The sequence below is a fragment of the Rhinolophus hipposideros genome, assembly GCF_964194185.1.
Source record: "Rhinolophus hipposideros genome assembly, chromosome: 13".
Lineage (NCBI taxonomy): Eukaryota > Metazoa > Chordata > Mammalia > Chiroptera > Rhinolophidae > Rhinolophus > Rhinolophus hipposideros.
Window position 1 is genome coordinate 52,034,539 of NC_138059.1, and position 23,495 is coordinate 52,058,033.

Sequence of the window (23,495 nt, forward strand, 5' to 3'; positions counted from 1 at the left end):
TTGACAAGATGCGTGGAGTATTGCCACCCAGGGATCAAGATCACCTGAGCCTTGGTGCCCAGAGTATTTACTGGGGTTCCATTATGTAGGGAGTATATGTGGCTGATCTCAGTCTCCAGCTTCTCCGGAGGTCAACTGACACCTTGTGACTCAAAGTCCCATCCTAAATCACATTTTTACTGTATGGCTGGCCCAAGGCCCTCAGGCAAACAAAGGCACTCCTATCAGGCACTACATTTAGAGATTTATTCTCAGAAGGTCAGGGGAAAGGCCAGACATCTCTGGACAAAATTAAATTCTTTATTGCATAATTCCCTTTAGCACTGTAGAAAGCATTTATTTTCACTGATCTTAGTGTTAAGTGTGGTCCTTAAAGAAAACCCAACCAGCCAACCAAACAAAAACCCCCGACATTTTTCTAGAGAAATAAACATCTAATTTTAGCTTTATGTTTTTAATTACTGGTGTGGAGTACCTTTTTTTATGTTTATTCACCATTTGTATTTTGTCTTTTGTGACTTGTATATATATTTTTTTTATCCATTTCTCTACACTGTTAGTGTATTTCTAATCAACTTTCGAGGATTTTTTATGTCTTCTTCTTAAGCTATTGATTACATAGGATTTACTTAAATATGCCTTATTTGTATTTGATATCTTTTTATTTATTTACGTATTTATGTGTTTATTTATTCACTCCTTCATTCATACATTTAACTAATATCTATAGAGTGCATTTCATAATTCTTCTAGCACACTATTTTTATTCGCTTTGTATTAGTATTAAAACTATTTTTTATCAGTTATTGTAAATTTCTTAAGAGAAGAGTTTGTGTTTTGTATCTTTTTAAAATCTCTTTAGCATCTGATGCTTACCCTTTCACTCCCAATAAATAATGATTGTTGTAAATTATGAGTTCACCAGATAGCCTTCTTTAGTTTTGTTTAGCTTTGCATAGCAGTTAAATTATTAACTTCCTTTTTTTGCTCGTTTTTAGCCACAAAACTTCTGGTAAGATCCTGATCACTGCAACTTCTCTAAGAGAATGGACTCTTCCTCTAGCCATCTTCCTCTAGCATAATGTGAGCTTGTTATTTATTGCTTTTCTATTCTGTTTGTTACTTTGAAGGGCATGTTCCTCAACAGTGCTGTGGTTCTACTTGCTACGAGCCTATGCCAGGCCCTGTGTCTCCAGCCTGATGGGACCTGCAGTGGAGTGGGAAGCCAGTCTGAAAAATCCTACTGGAAAGTGCATAAAATTAGCTCTGGGATTTGCATGTTTGAAAGTGTGAAAAATGCACAGATGTATCTGAGGATTAAGGATGGCCAGTGTGATGGAACAGTAAGCATCTGCTCTTATTTTTCTCAGCACATGTTAAAGACATTTGCCAATAACATATGAGAATGGCATTTTCTGAGTATTTCATTTTTTAGTTTTAACCTATGATCATTCTGCAAATTGGATGTTTTATATGTTGGTTTCCCGTGGCTGGTGTTTTTAATGAGAGGGGAGGGCAGCTGAATGCTTGGTATGGTTAAAGAGGGATCCTGACCCTTCAGACACTGCTTCTGAAACATAATGTACATACAAATTACCTGAGAATTGTGTTAGAAAGCAGATTCTAATTCAGATAGACTGTGGTGGGACCTGTGTGCCTGCATTTATAATTCAACTAGCTGTTGTTGATGAGTTGGTCTTCAAACCATGCTTTGAGAATCTAGGCTCAACAATATTTCCTTACTGCTTCTTTTGGTGCCTGAATTTCCACCAATGGAAACTCTGTACTTTGAGTAAGAAAGTAATTTTAAATTCTAAATATTGAGTGTTTTTTTTTTAAGACTTAGGAGGGGATTTGGGAGACAATTAGCGTGACAACTTTAATATAGTCATAATTTTCCTATAGGTTGATGGGCATATAAGATTACACATTTAGTTTACCTATTAATGCTCTGTTCATCTATTTTTGTTTGAAATAGTTTAGTTTAAACTGTATATTTTGGATAAACCTGGAGGTGTTCCCACTCCTCTATCTCCTTATTAACCTGGCATCTGGCTATTTAGGAGAATTTTTACAAGCTTCTGGGGTTGGGAAGAAGGAAGGCTTAGACCATTCATGGTTCTTTGTGTCCCTGTTTTTGCTACAGACTGGTGAGTCTGATGTTCACAGTGCAGAAAAGAAAAGCTCATGCACACACACACATTTAATTAGCACCCTTGCTTGACTCATAAGAACACTGTGCAATGGGCTATATCCGACTTTACAGCAGAGGAAGTCATGCGTGAGAGACAGAGTATCATGCTTATGGTCTTTAAACTGTTAGGTGGACTGATTGAGATTAAAAACAGATAACATTACTACTATGGCCAGGCTAGTTGAGAGTATGATTTCATAATGCTCAGTCACCTTATAGGAGGAATATCAGGAAGTAGCTCTTCCTTCATATCACCAACACCCACAAAGTATACAAACCTTTATCTTCTGGGACTTGTAGGAGTGTTCAGAACCATGAGACTGATAGTGTGTTACTACATGACATGTTTTGGGATATGTGTGTTTTGAAGTTTCTAGGGAGAGTTTGTAGGGGCACAGATAATTGTCACTCCAAAGTGAAATGGGCCAACATTGGAAAATTGGAAATTTGTATCTTCCCGAGATGAAAACCAAAAGGACATCTCAGAGCTTGGTCACCTTCCATTTAGCTGCCCCATACTCAATTTAGATGGTAATTTTCCTGGTTCTGTCATTCCTCCTTTTCCAGTCTGTGTGGGTCCTCTCTGACTCTTCCATTTCTAGCTCAGTGTGATGTTTATCTTGTCCCTTCAAATGAGTACATTTCCTCTGTAAATATATAGAAGAATGTTGAATCTTTCTGCCCAACACTAAACACTCATGCTTTTTTCTTCTTCTTCCTGTTTGTGCTATGTATGATTCGGCTCTGTCTGATTAGGCTGAGAGAATGGAAGAAGTCCTTGGTGTTCAATTGAAAAAAAATTGGTGAGCACAGGAAGATTAAATTTATAGATTAATACTTAGAAATGTTATCCTGCCACATAGGAACTGTTGGTATGCTCGTTTTGCAGATGAAGAGGCTGCTTAAGTAAGTTGCCCTAAACCCCCAAGTCAGTGTCAGAGCTGAGAGTCAACCCAGGTCAGTCTACTTCCAACCCCCTGTTGTGGAGGATTTGTGGTAACAGGATGGAGAAACTGGGGTGACCCCAATGAGGAGAGACCAGAGTGAGGATACCCTGGAGTGAGGGGATTCAAAACATGAACACAAGGTTTTCTTCTTCAGCAATTTTGCTGGAATCAGTCTTGTTGACAGCTTGCCAGGTGAATGATTGGGTCTGAAATTGTGTCCTTTCAGCCTGTGCTGTTCCTTGTATCAACACTAGCAACCTCCTTTTCTTTTCCCTCCCTGACTTAGGATGAAAGCTAGGTTCAGGATTTCCTGTGCACTTTGCAACTGAGGTGGGCAATGATGCATTGGAGTTTTAAACCCAAGTATCACTTCTTGAAGGTATTTAATAACTTAAAAAAGGCAGAGACATCTGTTGTTTGCTTTTAGACAGAGATAGCTAAAACAGAGAACCCAGTGAGATCTATTGATACAGATGAAGGAGCATAAACTGTTTGATTACATAGAACTTGATATTTAGGACATTTAAATAAGGAATTCAGGCCATTTCAGAGCACAGTGAAGCAATTCTCTGGGCCTTTTGGAAATGAGCATGCTACATCTTGATTGCATGTAATCCATCCAGAGGGCTAAGGTCATTCCTCTAAGGCCTTGTAAGACAACACACATATGTGAAGTGGTAATAGAGAAAATAAAATGGAATAAACATTGCTAAGAAAGTCACTTAACAATAGAGTCAGGAGGCCATCATGAAAGTGGGGCCTATGCAGTTCTTGGGCCTCAGTTCTTAGAACTGCTATTAAGTTGCTGACCTGTTGCCAAACTCAGCTCAAGGCTGAGCCATAAACACCCTGGAACAAAGCTGCTGGAGGAGCATATATGGTTTTACTTCCCCCTTGTAGTTTTCACCTCCCCCTGTTTGCAGATTGGAACTAACCAATCCCTGTTAACCTAGCCAGAACCTTTCATTTACATAGAAGACCTAAATGGGAAATTTCACCTATATATAGGTGAAATCACACTGCGAGAGTTTACCTATATATAACGCTGTCTTTGCTCTCTTTGGAGCACAATTTAGTTGTTACCTGACTCTTGACTCCCAGATTACAATCCTTTTTGCTCAAATAAATGCTTTTTGTTCTTTATTACAGCCTAAACATCTCCTTTGGTTAACAGAAGCAGGAACTGAAAGGAAAAGAGGCTGGTAATGGGGGAGGGTTGTCTAAAAGGGCAAACCAGAAATAAAAGTCCACACAAGTCAAAATACTGCATTTAATAACCAGCTCAGTACACAGCAACTCCTATGTGTGCAGCTTTACGGAAGAGCAAGGAGCAAAGGAGGCTTGGAGGTCCAAGATGGGAATGAGACTTTAGCTAGCCATGTTATTAGGATACAATTTCTCCTGCTGGGACCTACCCCACAACCCCAGCAGTGGGCTGTGACCACATTGCAGCAGCTAGGATATCAGGGAGGAACTAGGGGGGTCAAAGTACAGTAATTTACTATCTAAAATAGCAATATTTCAGTACTTAAAAAAATGGGTATGGCCCTACCAATGTGTACCAGTTCAGTATCAATGCCACCACATAGGGTGAGGTGTGTGTAATCTCAGAGAGCTGCAGAGGAAATCTTGTTAGTATTTTTTAAAAAAAACGTTGGTAAAAATCTTCATCTTAAAGTAAGGTTTTGAAGGTCTTCCTGGTTTATGACATACTTATAGATCAGTTAGTTGTGTCCATATGCCTCCTAAAATTGGGGACTCAAACATTCTGTAGAGGTCTCTAGCTTCCTGGTATTTCTGTTAAAAATTCCAAGACTGTTCTTAGAAAAGTTATTTCATTGGAAAGTTATTGCTAAAAGATTTGAAATTTTAAAGAGCCTTTCCATGAAGCCAGAGGTTCTGCACACTCTTCAAATCATAGGAAAATGTGTCACTATTCTGACAACAGGTGATTTTTTTGATATTGTAATAATATCAGCAATAAAAGTAAGGAGAAGAGATGGACTAATATTTCTGACTATTGTGTGGCAAAAGCTGAACTAGCTTTCTTATTTTTGTAATGACATGACATTCTTTATATTACAACTTGTTTAGTGACTTATTGATATGATTGTCTGACTGAAATTCTCCATCTGAAATTTTGGTAGTGGGTCTTTTTAGTTAAAATGCATATGCTTTTTTGCTCTTTAGAAATTACATTGATGTATAACAATCAGGCATATTATTTCTCACTTTCACTGTATCTGACCATAAATCACTAGGCTGTACTGGCATTACTCTTGAAAAACAGAATGATAACAATCATCTTAATTGCCCTCGTTAATATATGGTTAGAGGCGAATCTCCAAAGGAATTTAAGTTGCATTCAAAGGTAAATGGTAATGTATGTTCATGTAATTGCTATACCTTAAACACCTAACAGTACCTCAATCCTGTAACTGCTCAACATTTATTGTGGAAATTGAATTGAATAACAGCATTAATGTTTCCAATGTGTCTGCCATTGTATATTTGAAAACATTTCTTACAGGCAAACAAACTTATATGTTCAAATCAAATGATGCTGATCCTCTAACAAAAGTTTCTATTTCTATTACCATAAAATTGTTATACTGTAGGAGTAAATCACTTTAATAGATTTGATGTAGTAGACTTTCAAGTGAGCAACAAAGAGCATGCAATCCACTAGGGACAATTGTAAGTTTGTTAATTTAAAAAAGAAAAACGAGCATCAAATAACGTGGGTGGAACTTGTCATTAAACATGAATGCAAAGGAAAAAAAAGATGTAGGAATTGTAGGAAAAACAAGCTAAAGAGTGATCAGTGTACCAAAGACACATGCAAACGTAGACAACTCACACCTGCAGGATTCTTGTTTATGGGTAAGAGTTTAATTTGTAGAAACTTGGAAAGACTCTCTCATCACAGATTTATCTTATTTTGTGTGTTCACTCAAAATATGAGGTGTAATCAAACAATACAAGGTCTGACAATCAGGTTTTCAAACTCATCCTAGAAAAAGTGCTACATACCTCATTGCTAAATATCACTAGGCTCACCTTCGAAGTACTCCCCTTGGGAAGCTATGAACCGACACCAGTGCCTAGTCCACCCTTCAAAGCAGTTTTGGAGCTCTTTTCCTGGAATGGCCATCAAAGCTGTCATCATATTACCCTTGATGTCCTGATTGTCATCAAAATGTCTTCCTTTCAATATTTCCTTTATCTTTGGGTAAAGGAAAAAGTCATTGGGGGCCAGATCAGGTGAGTAGGAAAGGTGTTTCAATACAGTTATTTGCTTACTAGCTAAAAACTCCCTCACAGACAGTTCTGTGTGAGCTGGTGCATTGTTGTGATGCAAGAGCCATGACTTGTTGGAGAAAAGTTCAGGTAATTTTTGTCTAACTTTGTCACGCAGCCTTTTCAGCTCTTCCAAATAGTACACTTGGTTAACTGTTTGTCCAGTTGGTACAAATTCGTAATGAGTAATCCCTCTGATATCAAAAAAGGTTAGCAACATGGTTTTGACTCTTGATTTAGACAGATGGAACTTTTTTGGTCGTAGAGAATTGGCTGATTTCCACTGTGCACTTTGAGGCTTTGTTTCTTGGTTGTGTCGGTACACCCATGTTTCATCACCAGTGCTAACATGGCCCAAAACATCATCTTTCCTCTCCAAAAGGTATTAGTGCACTTTGACTCTCTTTTGCTTTTGTTCATTGGTGAGCTCCTTTGGGACCATTTTTGCACACACCTTTCTCATGCCAAGATTTTCAATTAAGGTTTCCCTGTTTCTCTATCGATGTTTGCTTGGTCTGCTATACTTCTTACAGTCAGCCGATGATTTTAATGCACAATTTGATGAATTTTTGCAATATTTTCATCAGTGCTACTTGTTACTGGCCACCCTGACCTGTCTTCATTAGTGATGCATTCTCTCCCCTCAGAAAAACATTTAATCCATTTGTACACTGCCATTTTCTTTATGGCATTATCCTCATAAATTCCCTGATTTCACTTCCATTCTTGTCCAGTTTAACAAGAAATTTAATGTTTGTTCATTGCTCTAATTCAAGCTCAGACATTCTTACAACAGCACTCAAAAATGCGCAACAACAATAATGAATGCCACTCAGCAAGACACCGCCACACATAGACAAGAACACAGCTGTAAGAGACTGATATACCAAGGTTATGAAACCTTACTGAGCTGTTTGTACAGTGCTGTCAATGTAAGCGCACTATGGCAAGTTCACGAACTTAATTGCCATACCTCCTACAGTGAATGTTCAAATAAAAAAAATTATTATAGTAAAAGACACAGTGCCATTAACCCTCCTCAAAGTACTACCCCTTGCTTCAAACACATTTATCCTATTATTCTTGTCACTTTCTGAAGCAGATCTGGAAGTCCTCTTTTAGTGAGTGTCTTTAGTTTTGCTGTCATGGCTGTCTCGATGTCCTGAATCATTTTCACTTTGGGGAAGAGCCAGAAGTTGCACGGTGCCAGAGTTGGTAAATAAGGTAGATGAGGACACACTGTAATGTTTTTATTTGACAGAAATTGCCATATACCAGAAGTGATGTGTGACATGGATCATTGTCATGATGGAGGATGATTTATGGCACATTTTAAAACATGCCTTCTCTTAAATGTAGCTCACACCTGACTGATTGCACTGAATGATTCGAAACTTGTCACACACTATTACTAAGGTTCAATGTGCCTCTTTCTGTATTGAAGATCCCTACCTTTCCGTTGGATGGCACTCGGCAGCAGTGTTCACTTTATTTTGTGATCACAACAGAAAGGCTCTGTGTCACACATTGCTTCTGGTATGGCGATTTCTGTCAAATAGAAACATTACAATCTGTCCTCCTTATCCACCTTATTCACTGGATCTAGCACCATATGACTTCTGGCTCTTCCCCAAAGCCAAATCACCATGAAAGGTAAAGTTTTTGAATTGATTCAGAATATCAAGGTAGCCACGACAGTGCAACTAAAGATACTTATGAAAGAGGACTTCCAGAACTGCTTCAGAAAATGGCAAGAATGATGGTGTGGGGACAGAACCAGGAGTGCTGTTTCCAGGCTCTCGGCCTCACGTGGAAAGGTGCTGGCTCAGGTAGTAAATGGCCATCAACTGTGATTGGATGGCCATCAGCTGTGGCTAGTTGGCTGTCAGCTGTAACCAGTGAGCCATTGGCCACTAATATAACTGTTGTGGCTATGCTAGCAGAAAATGGGGGCTAGCAAGAAGATGGTGGCTGAGCTAGCAAGAGCGGACTGCAGAGAGGTGGATGCTGCCAGCAAGAATATAATGGTATGACTCCCCTATCTATGGCTCCATGGGTGTTCCTGTTTGGCCTCACCATGTTCTTATGTGGGGAGCGGGAGCTGAGACCCCGCAGGCCGCCCCGCACGACAGATGGGATAAGTGTGTTTGAAATGAGGGGGAGTATTTTGAGGGGGATTAATTGCAATGTGTCTTTTACTGCAATGTTTTTTTTATTTAAACATCACCAAATTTTGTGATCATACCTCATACTTGTGTATTTCTACATGCAAATAACTGAAAAATTAAAGATAATTCATATTTTTAAGAAGTGTATATGAAACATACAGGTGGGCTAGGTGTACACAATGCTAGACCAGTGGGTTGAAAAGTATAAAAGTCAATGAAAGACTTACTTAGTTTTATGTAAATAATGATAAATCATGTTTTTAGTGAGCTTATGGCTCTGGACAGTGAACTTCACAAGTGTTTCTCAGTTCTGGGATTGCTAGAGTGGGCTGCAGTTGGGGATTTCCCTTCCCCCAGGTCAGTTAAGCTCTGATTGACTAGTTTTTCCTATGGACAGGCCAGAGTGCTCTGCTGTATTTCGAAATGGTTCCTTTTCCTCTCCCTTGCCAGAGACAAGAAAGACATTGAATATCAGAGAAAAATCTGACAGAGAACTGGCTGAGCTCCTGGAAGTAAAACTCACAAAAGTGAGGGGCCCTCTCTATGAGTGGGTTCCCTTGAAGTTTTAAATCTCAGACTTGTCCACACTAAGCCTCCAGCAATTTGTCAATTACAGTTCAGATTTTTGTCCTGGGCCCTGGTTCCCTCATTGGTTTCTGCTGGTGAGTCTCTGCTACAGTTAAGCTGTGACTTCCTGGGTTTGCCTGTCTGTCTCTTCAGTCTTACAGGCTGCACTTAGCCCCATGTTCTCACTTTTCTTACAGATCCAAAAAGAGTTGTTAATTTTTCAGTCTGCTTAGCTTTTTACTTGTTAAGATGAAGTGTTGACTTCTAAGCTTCTTACGTTCAGAACTAGAAACTGGGAGTCTAAATCATGTTGCACTTAATCAAAAATTTTTAAAGAAACTGATTTTAATAAAATTGTAAGATAAATTATTTTGTTTGAATTCTCTAGAAAACAATCTCACATTTCACTGTTATTGTACTGCAGTCTATGCATTAGTTTTTATCTTTATAGCATGATTTGAGGAATATACACAAGGGCTGGAGGATAACAACAAATATTTTCCCCACCTCAAAAGCAAACAGGCTTTAAGACAGGAATAAATTGTCAAGTGATTCATTCTGAAAAATAAAAAGCTGATGAGTAACATTAGTAATACTATAGTATATAGAATATTTTTTACTAAGATGTGGGTACCATAGAGGAGAGATTCTTATGTGCTCTGTTTATTAAAATATCTGAAACTTTTCAATAAGGCCTGACATTTGGTAGGTGCTCAACAAATATGAATGCATGAGAAGTTAAAATATCACTTGGTGATGGTAATTAGAATATATCCTTCTGCAGAGGAGCCCGGTAGAAAAAAATGGGCATTAGATGTTATTTTAGCTTGCAGTGGTGTGAGCATACATCAGATATTTCAACATGGCTTTGCCAGTTGGTATTTGTTATTAATGTGTAGGAAGACACACTGTGCACAACATGTGGTTTGCACCCAGAACCCACCTTTCTTTTTCTTTTTTGACTTCCCATCTCCATCTCATTAATCAGTTTGTATTTGGGTTAGGGATGAAGCAGGGAATTTTAAATAAAAGAAGGAAAGAAGGAATGAAATAAACCTCTCAAGGCTTATTGTTTTGAAATTCAGTTGTGTTAATTTTATTTTTATGTGTATTTTTTTCACTAATTATACTTAATGGAGGATTAAAAATGATATCATTCCTCAGGTTCTTACAGTCTGTTGGAGGGAACAAATATGCAAACACCAGTGATCTAGATAACAATAACAAATTAGTAATCCAATTCAAGTTAAAGTTTAACTGCCTATGTGAGGGCTCTGGAGAGGCAGATTGAGTTGATCAGAATAGGTGAGTCAGGAGAAATTTCCTGTGTAGAGGAGGAAAAATCTCTCTCTTTTCTAAGTTCTTGACTGGGCTCCTGTAACAAAGGACAGATTCTCAAGAGAAAAGCATACGGCTTTATATAAGTTTTGTGTGACACAGGAGCCTTATTAAGGAAATAAAGACTTGAATGAGTGTTTAAATCTGAATATTTTTATGCTAGGTTTGATGAAGTGTGGAAAATTGTAGAAAAATGTAAGGACAGAAAAGGGTATGAGCTAAGTGTAGTACACTGGAAGAAACAACTAGGCCTATTTATTCGGATTCTTCTCAGTGTCCCTCTGTCTTCCGAAATAAGTTCCTCATTTTCTCCTGGTATAGAGAAGGTACTTCTCAAATGAGGTTCTTATGACCTCCTTTATGGGAAGGTCAGAAAATCCTTCCTGTACCTGCAAGTTTATAAATTCCTTTAGCTTAAAATAATCAATATGGCAAGGTGTCATATTTTGGAGCCGTGTGTCCTGAACCCCATCACCCAGAATGACGAATTTTGGAGTAATCCCATTTTCATTATGAAAAAAAAAAGGGAAACACATTACATGAGCAAATTATGAGGTTAAAAATTGGCAAAAAAAGAGACCTTTTTTGGAGCTAATAAACATTTACTGAGTTTCTACTGAAAGGCAGAAACTGTGCCCACTTGTAATGCTACAGGAGATATGGTAATGTATGGCCCCTACCCTCAGGCAACTTGCAATCTGGAAGGGAAAAATAAAAATGTAAGCAATAATCACACTACTATATGAAAGTGCCATAACAGAAGTTAGTATCAAGTTCAGTGTTGATAAGGAAAGAGATCTATCTGGGAGAGTGTTTTTAATTGTCTGAGTCATGGACAGTTGCCAAAGCTTCTTTAATATAAAATGACATGTATTTTTAACAAGATTATCTGTTTTAAGTTTGGGAAGATGATAGGCTGGTAATGATATTAGAGTTTATAAATCTGGTCTCAATGTAGAAGATGGGCTAGTTTATGGAGAACCTAAAGTTTGCAAGAATAACTATCAGTTTGCTATAATGAGACACAATTTGATTCAAAAGCCCACAGTTTGCCTAGTAGTTTTAGCATGTTACAGTATGCTTAGTTCAGTTGATTGTTTTTTCAGCCAAAATAATGTTTATAGATACCTTGGTTTCTATGTAGTTAAAGGTCAATTTCTTACAGATCAATAATACCAGAGTTTCTTTTATTTAATTTTGCTTTCTCTTTTCCTTTATCCTTGTATAGTATCTAGATGGAAAGCCTTAAAAAAAAAAAAAAAAGTCATGGGGAAGGGCCACTGGACATATATTCTTCTTCAGGCCTACACTGGTCTCTGCTGCAGTGTGACTTATTTGGTTTGTTCCAGGACATCTAGATACTGTATAATTTCAAATGAGGCTGATATTGGAGCCTGAACATATTGAGCAATATCCTGGAGCTTGAGACACCTATCTAGCCTTTGGTCTCAAGGTTTCCAACTCTGTGGCCAACTTATAAAAAGCCAAGCCCTCTTCCATGTCATTAGTCTTCTCAGTACTTGAGACTGCCTTTGCAGCATGGGGTAACTTCTGAATCCCCTGATTTCTCCATGTGGGCTCTGAAGAAGCTAGGAAGTTATATCAATGTCCTCTGCCTAGACTTCACCCTCCGATATTTCTAATTCTTCTGGATCGTGCCATGTTGCTCTGGTACTATGCTAAATATTTTGATGCTCTAAGGGAAATTATAAGTTTCCTAGAATAGACCCTCAGTTCTTGAAATTCTCCTTTAAAATATATGAATGTTTTACTGCTCCGTATTTCTTTGCTATACCAAGAATCAAACCCAAGTGGTGTTTGAATAAGGACATCTAGTCTCTTTTGAAGCCCATTCACCCCAGGCTCCTTCCTTCCTGCACTAGATGGGCTTTTTTCCTTCCTGTGCAGTGGAAATTTCCTCTACATCATATATGGTATTTACCTTTTCAGTGGCTTTGTCATTTAAACTCTATGGTATCTAGTTTTTCAGGCTTGGTTCTAGGTAGGTAAAGTCCAATTCTGGAATTTCTTTTGGCAACTATTTTATCTCTCAAAAAAGCTTGGTTTTGATAATTAAAAACACCTTTCTCCTGATTTCTTATTTAATATAGATTTCTTAAAACCCTTCTCTTTGGAAACTCAAAATTGAGCAATGATTTGTCTGTTTAAGGCTGCATTCTGCTTACCATGACACAATGAGCAATTATATTTTATGATTCCAAGTACGTGACGTTCTGGAGAATGTATAAATGTAGAGACAGTAAAAGGATCAGTGGTTGCTAGGGACTTGTGGGGAGAGTGGAAGGGATAAATAGGTGAAACATTAGGTTATCTTCAGGTTAGTAAAATTATTCTTTATGATACTATAATGGTGGATATAAAACATGCTTTTGTCATAACGCAGAACTGTACGGTACAACAAGGGAACCTTAATGTATGCAAAATTTTTAAAAACTCATATTTGAAAATTGCTAATACAGTAGATCTTAAAAGTTCTCATCGTAAGAAAAAATTATATAACAATGTATGGTGATGGATATTATTAAGTAGATTTATTGTGGTGATCATTCTGCTGTATATATAAATCTTAAATCATTGTGTTATAAACCTGAAACTCATATAATATTGTATGCCAATTATAGCCAATTAAAAAAATAAAAAACTAAAACTAAAAAAATATCATTTAGGAGGTTTGGAATCCCAGGAGGGAACGCAAACTATGACAAGAGAATCTAACTATATTAAAAGTGTGGGACAACCTCTGTGAAAGGGATAGAAGGAAAAGGTCCTGACCTAAGTATCTTTCGAAATGAATGAGGTCAGTAAGACTAAAAAACAAAAGGGAACTGCATATAAGAAATTTACTCTAATTGATAACGTTGTTTCCCATGGGTTAAAAATTTTGATACTACTATAAATGTATATTAGAATAAAACAATTGCATAAATGGGTGGCAGATAGTAGGAGCCAAATTTCTCATAGATGGAATACAAGTTTAGAAATAAGCAAATAGAGAAACCTAGAATGATCCATGTGGTAATTAATCCATTAGAGTTGGAGACATCAGTATGAGTTTATGTTTAGCTTACTATAATGTAGATGGTTGCATATAGAAATATTTACAAATATGTGTATATACACGAGTTAGTATAAACACATATATATATTTGCCCTGTTAGATGAATGCCTGGAAGTAACAACACCCCAGTGGCAACCAGCAGACCAAGTGCTCAGATCTTGGTTTCTAATAACATTCTCCAATAAAAAGAACCAGGGCTTCTTGGGGAAATGGCTGGTTCTAGAACGAGGGCAGGAAATGTGCAAGGTGAACCTTGAGAACCTGGTAGTCCCACAAAGTAAGAAAGTGTCCCTCAACACACACATCACTTATGAGGGTATATCAAAGGGATATGGGTGCCAACTGGAAGATCTCCCAATGGCCAAAGCTGGAACAAATTGACCAACAAAATAAAGTAATAGTGGATTATAACCCAAAGAATAAAATATTCATGAGTCCATAATGATGTACATAAATTATTGAATAAATAAATAAATGGAGGATAAGAGACAAATACGTATAGAAGAATTCCAGATAAACTGTGTAAAATGCTCTGCCTTCATGGAGGCATAACCCCTGTTTCTTTAGTATGGCTGCACATAGTGACTTCCTTCCAAAGAGTACAGTATGGAAAGGGGGGTAAAAATAGTGACTTTATAGTAGAGAAATCCTACAAACACTACCCTAGCCATGTGATCAAGGTCAACATCAACAGAGGTAAGTCATGTTGGTAATATACCCCCTTGATATGATGTGATAAAAATGGTACTCTACCTTTCCAGTCTTCCTCCCAGTATCTCATAACCCCAGTCCAATCATGAGGAAGACATCAGACATATTCCAATAGTGGAATACCTGACCAGTAGTCAAAACTGTCAAGGTCATTAAAAACAAGGAAAGTCTGAGAAACTGCCACAGTCAAGAAGAGCCTAGAGAGACCTGATCACTAAATGGAATATATCCTGAATAGGATCCTGGAAAGAAAAATACATGTTAGGTAAAACTTAAGGAAATCTCAAAGTATTACTAGTTAATAATTATGTGTCGACATTGGTTTATTAACTGTGACAAATGTATCATACTAATATATGTTACTAATAGGAAAAAGCGGTTGAGGGTATATAGGAACTCTGTGCTGTCTTCTCAATTTTTATGTAAATCTAAAAAATTCTTAAAAATTCTAAAAAATAAGTCTATTTAAAGAATAATAATAAAAGGGAACTCCAAGGCTACATATTTGAAGAACAGGAGAGAAGTAAGATGATGATTATTATTAGAAAACTGCAAAGGAGTGCATAATTGATAAGTAGATAATGAGCTTTTTCTTTCCTAGAGGCATTAGAGCATGGGTGTCCAAACTGTGGCCCGCGGGCCAACTGCGGCCCACAATCCATTTTATATTGGCCCGCAGCAAATTCCAAAAATATATTCAGTTTACTTAAATAAGCCAGGTGAGGCAATACATACTTCACCTCGAGTGAGTGGCCCGGCTGTTTGTGTATTTTACCGCATATGGCCCTTGGTAAAAAATGTTGAAAAAAGTTTGGACACCCCTGCATGAGAGAGACATTCAAGAAATTTCCTGAAGACAATTTGAGATCTGTTCATATTCCTCCTCTGATTAAAATCCTTCACTAGCTCCCATGGTGTAAGATAAGGCCTAGACCCCTTTGTTGCATACAAATTGATCTGACCTTTCTGTACTCACCTTCTTCTCTGCTGTGTAGCAGTATCAGGAAGCTTGTTCATAGGCCATGCTGCCTGTTGCCTCTCAGCCTTTGTTCATGCTGTCCCTCTGCCTGAAATTCCCTACTTCCGACCTCAAACCCCCCACTGTCCTCTAGCTTACTTGTTATTTAACACTTTACTTAGCTTTACCTTCTCCAGGAAGTCTTTCCTGATTCTCCTGAGTGTAGTGCCTCTTTTTTTCCTCCCCACATCTAAGGAGTCCATCTCTGTCCTATTGGCGTTACATACTATTATTATTATTTGTATATGTGGGTGTGTTCTCTACTTGGCCATGAACAAATCAAAACCAGAATTTATTGTATCCATAACAAGAACAGAAGATAGAAGTTGCTTAATTCATATTTATATTATGAGAGAGAGAGACAGACAACAGACTTGGTTCTTCCCCACAAGAAGCTCACATTTGAGGGCAGAGATCAGAATGTAATTATCGTTTACAAATAAAATAACAGTTTCTACTGGACATTTTAATTCATTCTCACAAAATTTATTTTCTAGAACTTCTAAATCTTGTAAGAAAAAATTTTAAAGCAATAAAAGGTGAAAAAAGTAAAACGTTTTTTAATGTTAGATTATAAATGCCATAAAAAAAGAGAGAGGCAATTTTGATACTCTTAGGCTTCCAATTCTTGAATGTTTTGCTATACAGTCCTTGAGTAGTTATGTGAACTCTATTTACTGGTGAAACTTCAATCCGAAAAGTGTGGGCTAGTACAGAAATGTGACTTTTGTTTAAATGTAAATGGACTTAAGGTAAGAATTTCCCTCTTTTACATTATTATATTATTTTCCAAAAGGAAAATTCACATTTTCGAATTCTCTGTTAACCTACAGAGGTGGGAAAGTCTGAAATGAAATACAGCATACATTGCACTCTCCTTAGTTGAAGTTTCTCTGTGATTCAGAGCCCTTTTGTCCAAGGTTTGTGCCTTTGCCGCAGACAATCACATGGTGTGTGTTTCGGGATCTTATGGAACAAGGTGAAGCACATAGTGCAATTTATGTAAAATGTTCTAGATTTGTCATGAGGATTTGAAAATGAAGCAAAATTATATTTTTGTGAAGTGACTGGTTTTAAATTCTGTCCTTCAGTGTTCGCTCATACTTACAAAATCATGTTATTTTGATCGCAGGGTACAGGAGATATTGACTGTCATTTTAAAATCAAGAAGAATTTGGAAAACGCATCTATAAGCTTGGAATCTGCAAAGAACCCAGGGTTGTTTGTTGGACTTCAGTCAGATGGACAGGCAAAACCAGTTATTTATACCAAGGATGGAAATGCTTTCTTCTACCCACAAGTCATCAAATGTACGTTTACTCTAAAATACTTAGTTTTGCTTTGTGATGGTTTGTGCACAGTGTCTGATAATTTCACCAGATTTTTTACTAAGCAAATTTCTGCTGTTAGGCTTTTTATTGTTCTTAGAGTAGAAGCAATGAAAAACAAACATAATGAAGATCACTTACCTCACATTCTCAGGTATGTAATGTTAGGCATAGAGTTTTTGCTACATGAAGCTCCTTTATAGTTTTTTAAATTAGGTGAGTGCATTTGTGTGTGTGTGTGTGTGTGTGTGTGTTTGTATTTTATTTAAAGATATCTCCATATACACTGAGATGGGATGTGCTATTGGAAACATTCTCAGCTTCATTGCTATTAATTTTTAATGCTGACAGTATAAAATGAGATGGGAAAAAGATCAACAAAAATGGTTTTGAATTGAAAATAGGATTTGGAAAAAATGTTTAACAATAGGACAAAAATGTGAATATTTTGAAACTGGTTTCTCTCATATCTAAGTTCAGGTTTTCTAGCAAATTGAAATAAGGATCTGAAGAGTTTATTTGAACAATTTAAACTTAGAATGTATTTGCTTGAACACAAAGGTTAATGAAATAACTCTGTTTTTGTTCTTAAATTATCTCAAAATTTAGTTTGCTGTTTAATTTTTCCCTGATGTAGTGCCATGGATTTTGGCTTTATCAAAATCTAGATGGTTTTCTTAGTTAGTCTGACTCTTATTTAACTTCTCTTTTCTTATCAAAGTCGATGTATTATTTATATGGATATAGAGAGGGTGCCAAAAATATGTATACACATTTTAAGACAGGAAAAAAAACTGTATTAATTGTAAGACTCACTATATACCAATAACAAAAGATGAATACAAGTCACATTTGACTTCTGCAATTACAAGAGGTGCTCAAAATGGTAACCATCAGCATCCAGACACTTCTGATTACAGTGAACGACTGCTTGAGCAACGTTGACTAAAGTATTGTATTACTGTGCATGCCATTTCAATGTCTTTCCAAAGTACTGTCAGTATAGCCAGTTTTCTACAGTTCCCCACATCCTTTAGGGTCCCCATAGGTAGAAGTCAAGGGGTGCTAAATCAGGAGAACATTCTCAAATTGCAAATACCACTTCAAAATGGTCTTGCACGCCTCGAATGACAACTATGCTTCCACCATTTTCTTTGACTGTCCTGCCTATTCCATGATGATGCTAGCTACCCTGTTTCCCTGAAAATAAGACCTAGCTGGACCATCAACTCTAATGCGTCTTTTGGAGCAAATATTACTATAAGTCCCGGTCTTATTTTACTGTAATATAAATGTGTTATATAAGACCGGGTCTTATATTATTTTTGCTCCAAAAAACGCATTAGAGCTGATGGTCCGGCTAGGTCTTATTTTCAGGGAAACACGGTAGCATTCAAATGATTAATGCCATCTTTTTTTTTTTTAATTTATTGAGGTGACAATTGTTAGTGAAATTACATAGATTTCAGGTGCACAATTCTGTATTACATCATCTATAAATCCCATTGTATGTTCACCACCCAGAGTCAGTTCTCCTTCCATCACCATATATTTATTTGATCCCCCTACCCTCATCTCCCTCCCCCCACACCCTTACCCTCTGGTAACCACTAAACTATTATCTGTGTCTATGAGTTCTTGTTTCTCATTTGTTTGTCTTGTACTTTTGTTGTTTTTGGTTTATACACCACATATCAGTGAAATCATAGGGTTCTCTGCTTTTTCTGTCTGACTTATTTCGCTTAGCGTTAACTCTCAAGATCCATCCATGTTGTCACAAATGTTCCTATATCATCCTTCCTTACCACTGAATAGTATTCCATTGTGTATATATACCACAACTTCTTTATCCATTCATCTATCGAAGGACATTTTGGTTGTTTCCATGTCTTGGCCACCATACACAAGGCTGCAATGAACATTGGAGTACATGGGTCTTTATGTATGAATGTTTTCAAATTTTTTGGGTAGATAACCAAGAGAGGGATTGCTGGGTCATAGAGTAATTCTATTTGTAATTTTTTGAGGAACCTCCACAATGCCTTCCACAACGGCTGCACCAGTCTGCATTCCCACCAAAAGTGTATGAGGGTTCCTTTTTCTCCACAACTACTCCAATACTTGTTACAATTTGTCTTGTTGATGATAGCTATTCTGACTGGGGTGAGGTGATATCTCGTTGTGGTTTTCATTTGCATTTCTCTGATAATTAGTGATGTTGAGCATTTTTTCATATGTCTATTTGCCATTTGTATGTCCTCTTTGGAGAAATGTCTCTTCAGGTCCTCTGCCCATTTTTCAATTGGGTTGTTTGTTTTTTTGTTGTTGAGTTTCATGAGTTCCTTGTATATTTTGAATATTAGCCCCTTCTCAGAGGCACTGTTTGCAAAAATCTTCTCCCATTCAGTTGGTTGCCTCTTTATTTTGTTGATGGTTTCTTTTCCCGTGCAGAAGCTTTTCAGTTTCATATAGTCCCATTCGTTTATTTTAGCTTTTACTTCCATTGCCTTTGGGTCAAATTCATAAAATGCTCTTAGAACCCAAGGTCCATAAGTTTAGTACCTATTTTTTCTTCTATGCAGTTTATTGTGTCAGGTCTTATGCTTAGGTCTTTGATCCATTTTGAATTAATTTGGTACATGGTGACAGATAGCAGTCCAGTTTCATTCTTCTGCACATGGCTATCCAATTCGCCCAGCACCATTTATTAAAGAGTCTGTCTTTCTTCCATTGTATGTGTTTAGCTTCTTTGTCAAAAATTATCTGTCCATGTTTATGTGGTTTTATTTCTGGGTTCTCAATTGTATTCCATTGGTCTATGTGTCTGGTTTTCTGCCAATACCATGCTGTTTTGATTATTGTAGACCTGTAGTACAAGCTAAAGTCAGGCAGTGTGATACATCCAGCAGTGTTCTTTTTTCTTAAGATTGCTTTGGCTATTCGGGGTCTTTTGTGGTTCCAAACAAATCTGATGATTTTTTTGTTCTATTTCTTTAAAAAATTTCATTGGGATTTTGATGGGGATGCATTAAATCTGTATATTGCTTTCGGTAATATGGCCATTTTAACAATATTGATTCTTCCAATCCATGAGCATGGAAGGTCTTTCCATTTCTTTGTGTCTTCTTCAATTTCTCTCAAAAATGTCTTATAGTTTTCAGCATATAATTCCTTCACATCCTTGGTTAAGTTTATTCCTAGGTATTTTATTCTTTTTGCTGCAATTGCAAAAGGAATTGTTTTTTGTATTTCTTTGTCTGAGATTTCATTGTTAGTATATAGGAAAGCAATGGACTTTTGGACGTTGATTTTGTAGCCAGCAACTTTACTGTATTCGTTGATTGTTTCTAACAGCATTTTGGTGGATTCTTTAGGGTTTTCTATATATAGCATCATGACAACTGCAAAGAGTGATAATTTAACTTCTTCATTCTCAATTTGGATGCCTTTTATTTCTTTCTCTTGCATGATTACTCTGGCATGGACTTCCAAAACTATGTTGAAAAACAGAGATAATAGGGGACAACCCTGTCGTGTTCCTGAAAGTAGAGCGAAAGCCTTCAGTTTTTCACCAGTAATTATGAGATAGGCTGAGGGTTTGTCATACATAGCCTTTATTATGTTAAGGTATTTTCCTTCTATACCTATTTTATTAAGTGTTTTAATCATAAATGGATGTTGTATCTTGCCAAATGCTTTTTCTGCATCAATTGATATAATCATATGATTTTTGTCCTTTATTTTGTTTATGTGATGTATCACATTGATGGATTTGCGAATGTAGAACCATCCTTGTGCCTCAGGGATGAACCCCACTTGGTCATGACCAGTAATCTTTTTAATGCATTGTTGCATTCAATTTGGTAGAATTTTGTTTAGGATTTTTGCATCAGTATTCATCAGAGATATAGGTCTGTAGTTTTCTTGTTATGTGTTTTCCTTACCAGGTTTTGGTATCAGGGTAATGTTGGCCTCATAAAATGAGTAAGGGAGTACTGTCTCTTTTTCAATTTTTTGGAAGAGTTTGAGCAGGATTGGTTATAGATCCACTTTGAAGGTTTGGTAGATTCACTAGTGAAGCCATCTGGTCCCGGACTTTTGCTTTTGGGAAGGTTTTGGATGACTCATTCAATTTCTTTCTTTCTTTCTTTCTTTCTTTCTTTCTTTCTTTCTTTCTTTCTTTCTTTCTTTCTTTCTTTCTTTCTTTCTTTCTTTCTTTCTTTCTTTCTTTCTTTCTTTCTTTCTTTCTTTCTTTCTTTCTTTCTTTCTTTCTTTCTTTCTTTCTTTCTTTCTTTCTTTCTTTCTTTCTTTCTTTCTTTCTTTCTTTCTTTCTTTCTTTCTTTCTTTCTTTCTTTCTTTCTTTCTTTCTTTCTTTCTTTCTTTCTTTCTTTCTTTCTTTCTTTCTTTCTTTCTTTCTTTCTTTCTTTCTTTCTTTCTTTCTTTCTTTCTTTCTTTCTTTCTTTCTTTCTTTCTTTCTTTCTTTCTTTCTTTCTTTCTTTCTTTCTTTCTTTCTTTCTTTCTTTCTTTCTTTCTTTCTTTCTTTCTTTCTTTCTTTCTTTCTTTCTTTCTTTCTTTCTTCTTTCGTTTCAGGTGTACAAGACAAGGTAATACTTAGACGCCCGCCATCTACATCCCTCACACTGTGAAACCCCCTCCCCCCCCGCCACCATCCCTCCGACCTCACACCCAGCCATCACATCACACACATAAAATTATAGTTGGCATTCATTAATGTTTAGCCTCTGGTGCACAACGCCACGATCAGGCATCCACACCATCCCTGAGGTGGTCTCGCAAATAGGACGCATGCCCATCGGATACCCAACAAAACCCCTACAACATTATTGAATAAGTTCCCCAAATTAATTTCCAGAAAACCCTGAGACCATCTTGCGGCCACAAGCCGCCTACCAAACCCTTCACCTTTCCACTTATCCCCAACCCCCCCCCACCCCCGCCCATCTTACAACTCTCGGTTTTTTCTTTGTGTCCTCAAAACTGTCTCTGATTAGTTCATTCACATATTCTTTTCTTTAGATTCCGCATATAAGTGAGATCATATGGTACTTGTCTTTCTCTTTCTGACTTATTTCACTTAACATAATGTTCTCTAGATCCATCCATGTTGCTGCAAATGATAAGATTTCTTTCTTCTTTATGGCTGTGTAATACTCCATTGTATAAATGTACCACAGCTTCTTAATCCAGTCATCTACCGATGGGCATTTCGGTTGTTTCCATATCTTGGCTATTGTGTAAAGTGCTGCAATAAACATAGGAGTGCATACAGATTTTTGAATTGGAGTTTTGGATTTCTCCGGATAGATGCCTAGGATTGGAATTACTGGATCATAGGGTAGTTCCATTTTCAGATTCCTGAGATACCTCCATACTGTTTTCCATAGTGGCTGCACTAATCTGCAATCCCACCAACAGTGCACTAGCGTTCCCTTTTCTCCACATCCGCGCCAGCATTTGTTGTTTGTTGATTTATTGATGATAGCCATTTTGACTGGAGTGAGGTGGTATCTCATTGTGGTTTTTATTTGCATTTCTCTGATGGTTAGTGAGGTTGAGCATTTCTTCATATGTCTTCTTGCCTTCTGTATGTCCTTTTTAGAAAAATGTCTCCTCAAGTCCTCTGCCCATTTTTTAATTGGGTTGTTTGTTTTTTTGGAGTTGAGTTGAGTAAGTTTTTTATAGTATTATGATATTAATCCCTTATCAGATATATCATTGGCAAATATCTTTTCCCATTCAGTAGGATCCCTTTTTTGTTTTATTGATGGTTTCCTTTGCTGTGAAAAAAATTTTTAGTTTGATGTAATTCCACATGTTTATTTTTTCTCTTACTTCCCTCGCGCGAGGGGATATATCAGTGAAAATCTTACTTCGGGTAATGTCCAGGAAGTGTCTGCCTATATTTTCTTCTAGATATTTTATGGTTTCAGATCTTACATTTAAGTCTTTAAGCCATTTTGAATTTGTTTTTGTATATGGTGTAAGGAGGTGGTCCAGCTTCATTTTCTTGCATGTGTCTGTCCAGGTTTCCCAACACCACTTATTGAACAGACTGTCTTTACCCCATCGTACATTCTTGCTTCCAATGTCGTAGATTAGATGGGCATATAGGCATGGATTTACGTCTGGAATCTCTATTCTGTTCCATTGATCTATGTGTCTATTTTTATGCCAGTACCATGCTGTTTTGATTACTGTAGCCTTGTAGTCTACTTTGAAGTCAGGTATCATTATACCTCCCACTTTGTTCTTATTTCTCAAGATTGCTGAGGCTATCCGGGGTCTTTTATGGGTCCATATAAATTTCAGGATTATATGTTCTATTTCTGTGAAAAACGTCGTTGGTAGTTTGATAGGAATTGCGTTGAATATGTATATTGCCTTAGGCAGTATGGACATTTTAACTATATTAATTCTTCCTATCCATGAATATGGAATGTGTTTCCATCTATTTATGTCTTCTTTCATTTCTTTCTTCAGTGTCGTATAATTTTCTGAGTACAGATCTTTTACATCTTTAGTTAGATTTATTCCCAGATATTTTATAGTGTTTGGAGCAATTTTAAATGGAATTGTTGTTTTAATTTCTCCTTCTGATATTTTATCATTGGTATATACAAATGCAACTGATTTTCAAATATTAATTTTATATCCTGCTACTTTACTAAATTCATCTATCAGTTCTAATAGTTTCTTGGTGGAGTCTTTAGGGTTCTCTATATATAGTATCATATCATCTGCATATAATGATAATTTTACTTCCTCCTTACCAATTTGGATGCCTTTTATTTCTTTCTCTTGTCTGATTGCTGTGGCTAGAACTT

The 23,495-nt window shown here is 36.8% G+C and overlaps 1 protein-coding gene across 1 annotated transcript in view; it reads left to right on the forward strand.

Moving 5' to 3' along the window:
- LOC308506762 (uncharacterized protein) overlaps nt 1-23,495 on the forward strand; it is a 267,868-nt gene that overhangs the window by 222,667 nt on the left and 21,706 nt on the right. Inside the window, exons 14-15 of the mRNA XM_081070665.1 lie at nt 1,131-1,343; nt 16,455-16,632. Of these exons, the coding sequence (XP_080926791.1) occupies nt 1,131-1,343; nt 16,455-16,632 (391 nt within the window). The remainder of the gene's footprint in view (nt 1-1,130; nt 1,344-16,454; nt 16,633-23,495) is intronic.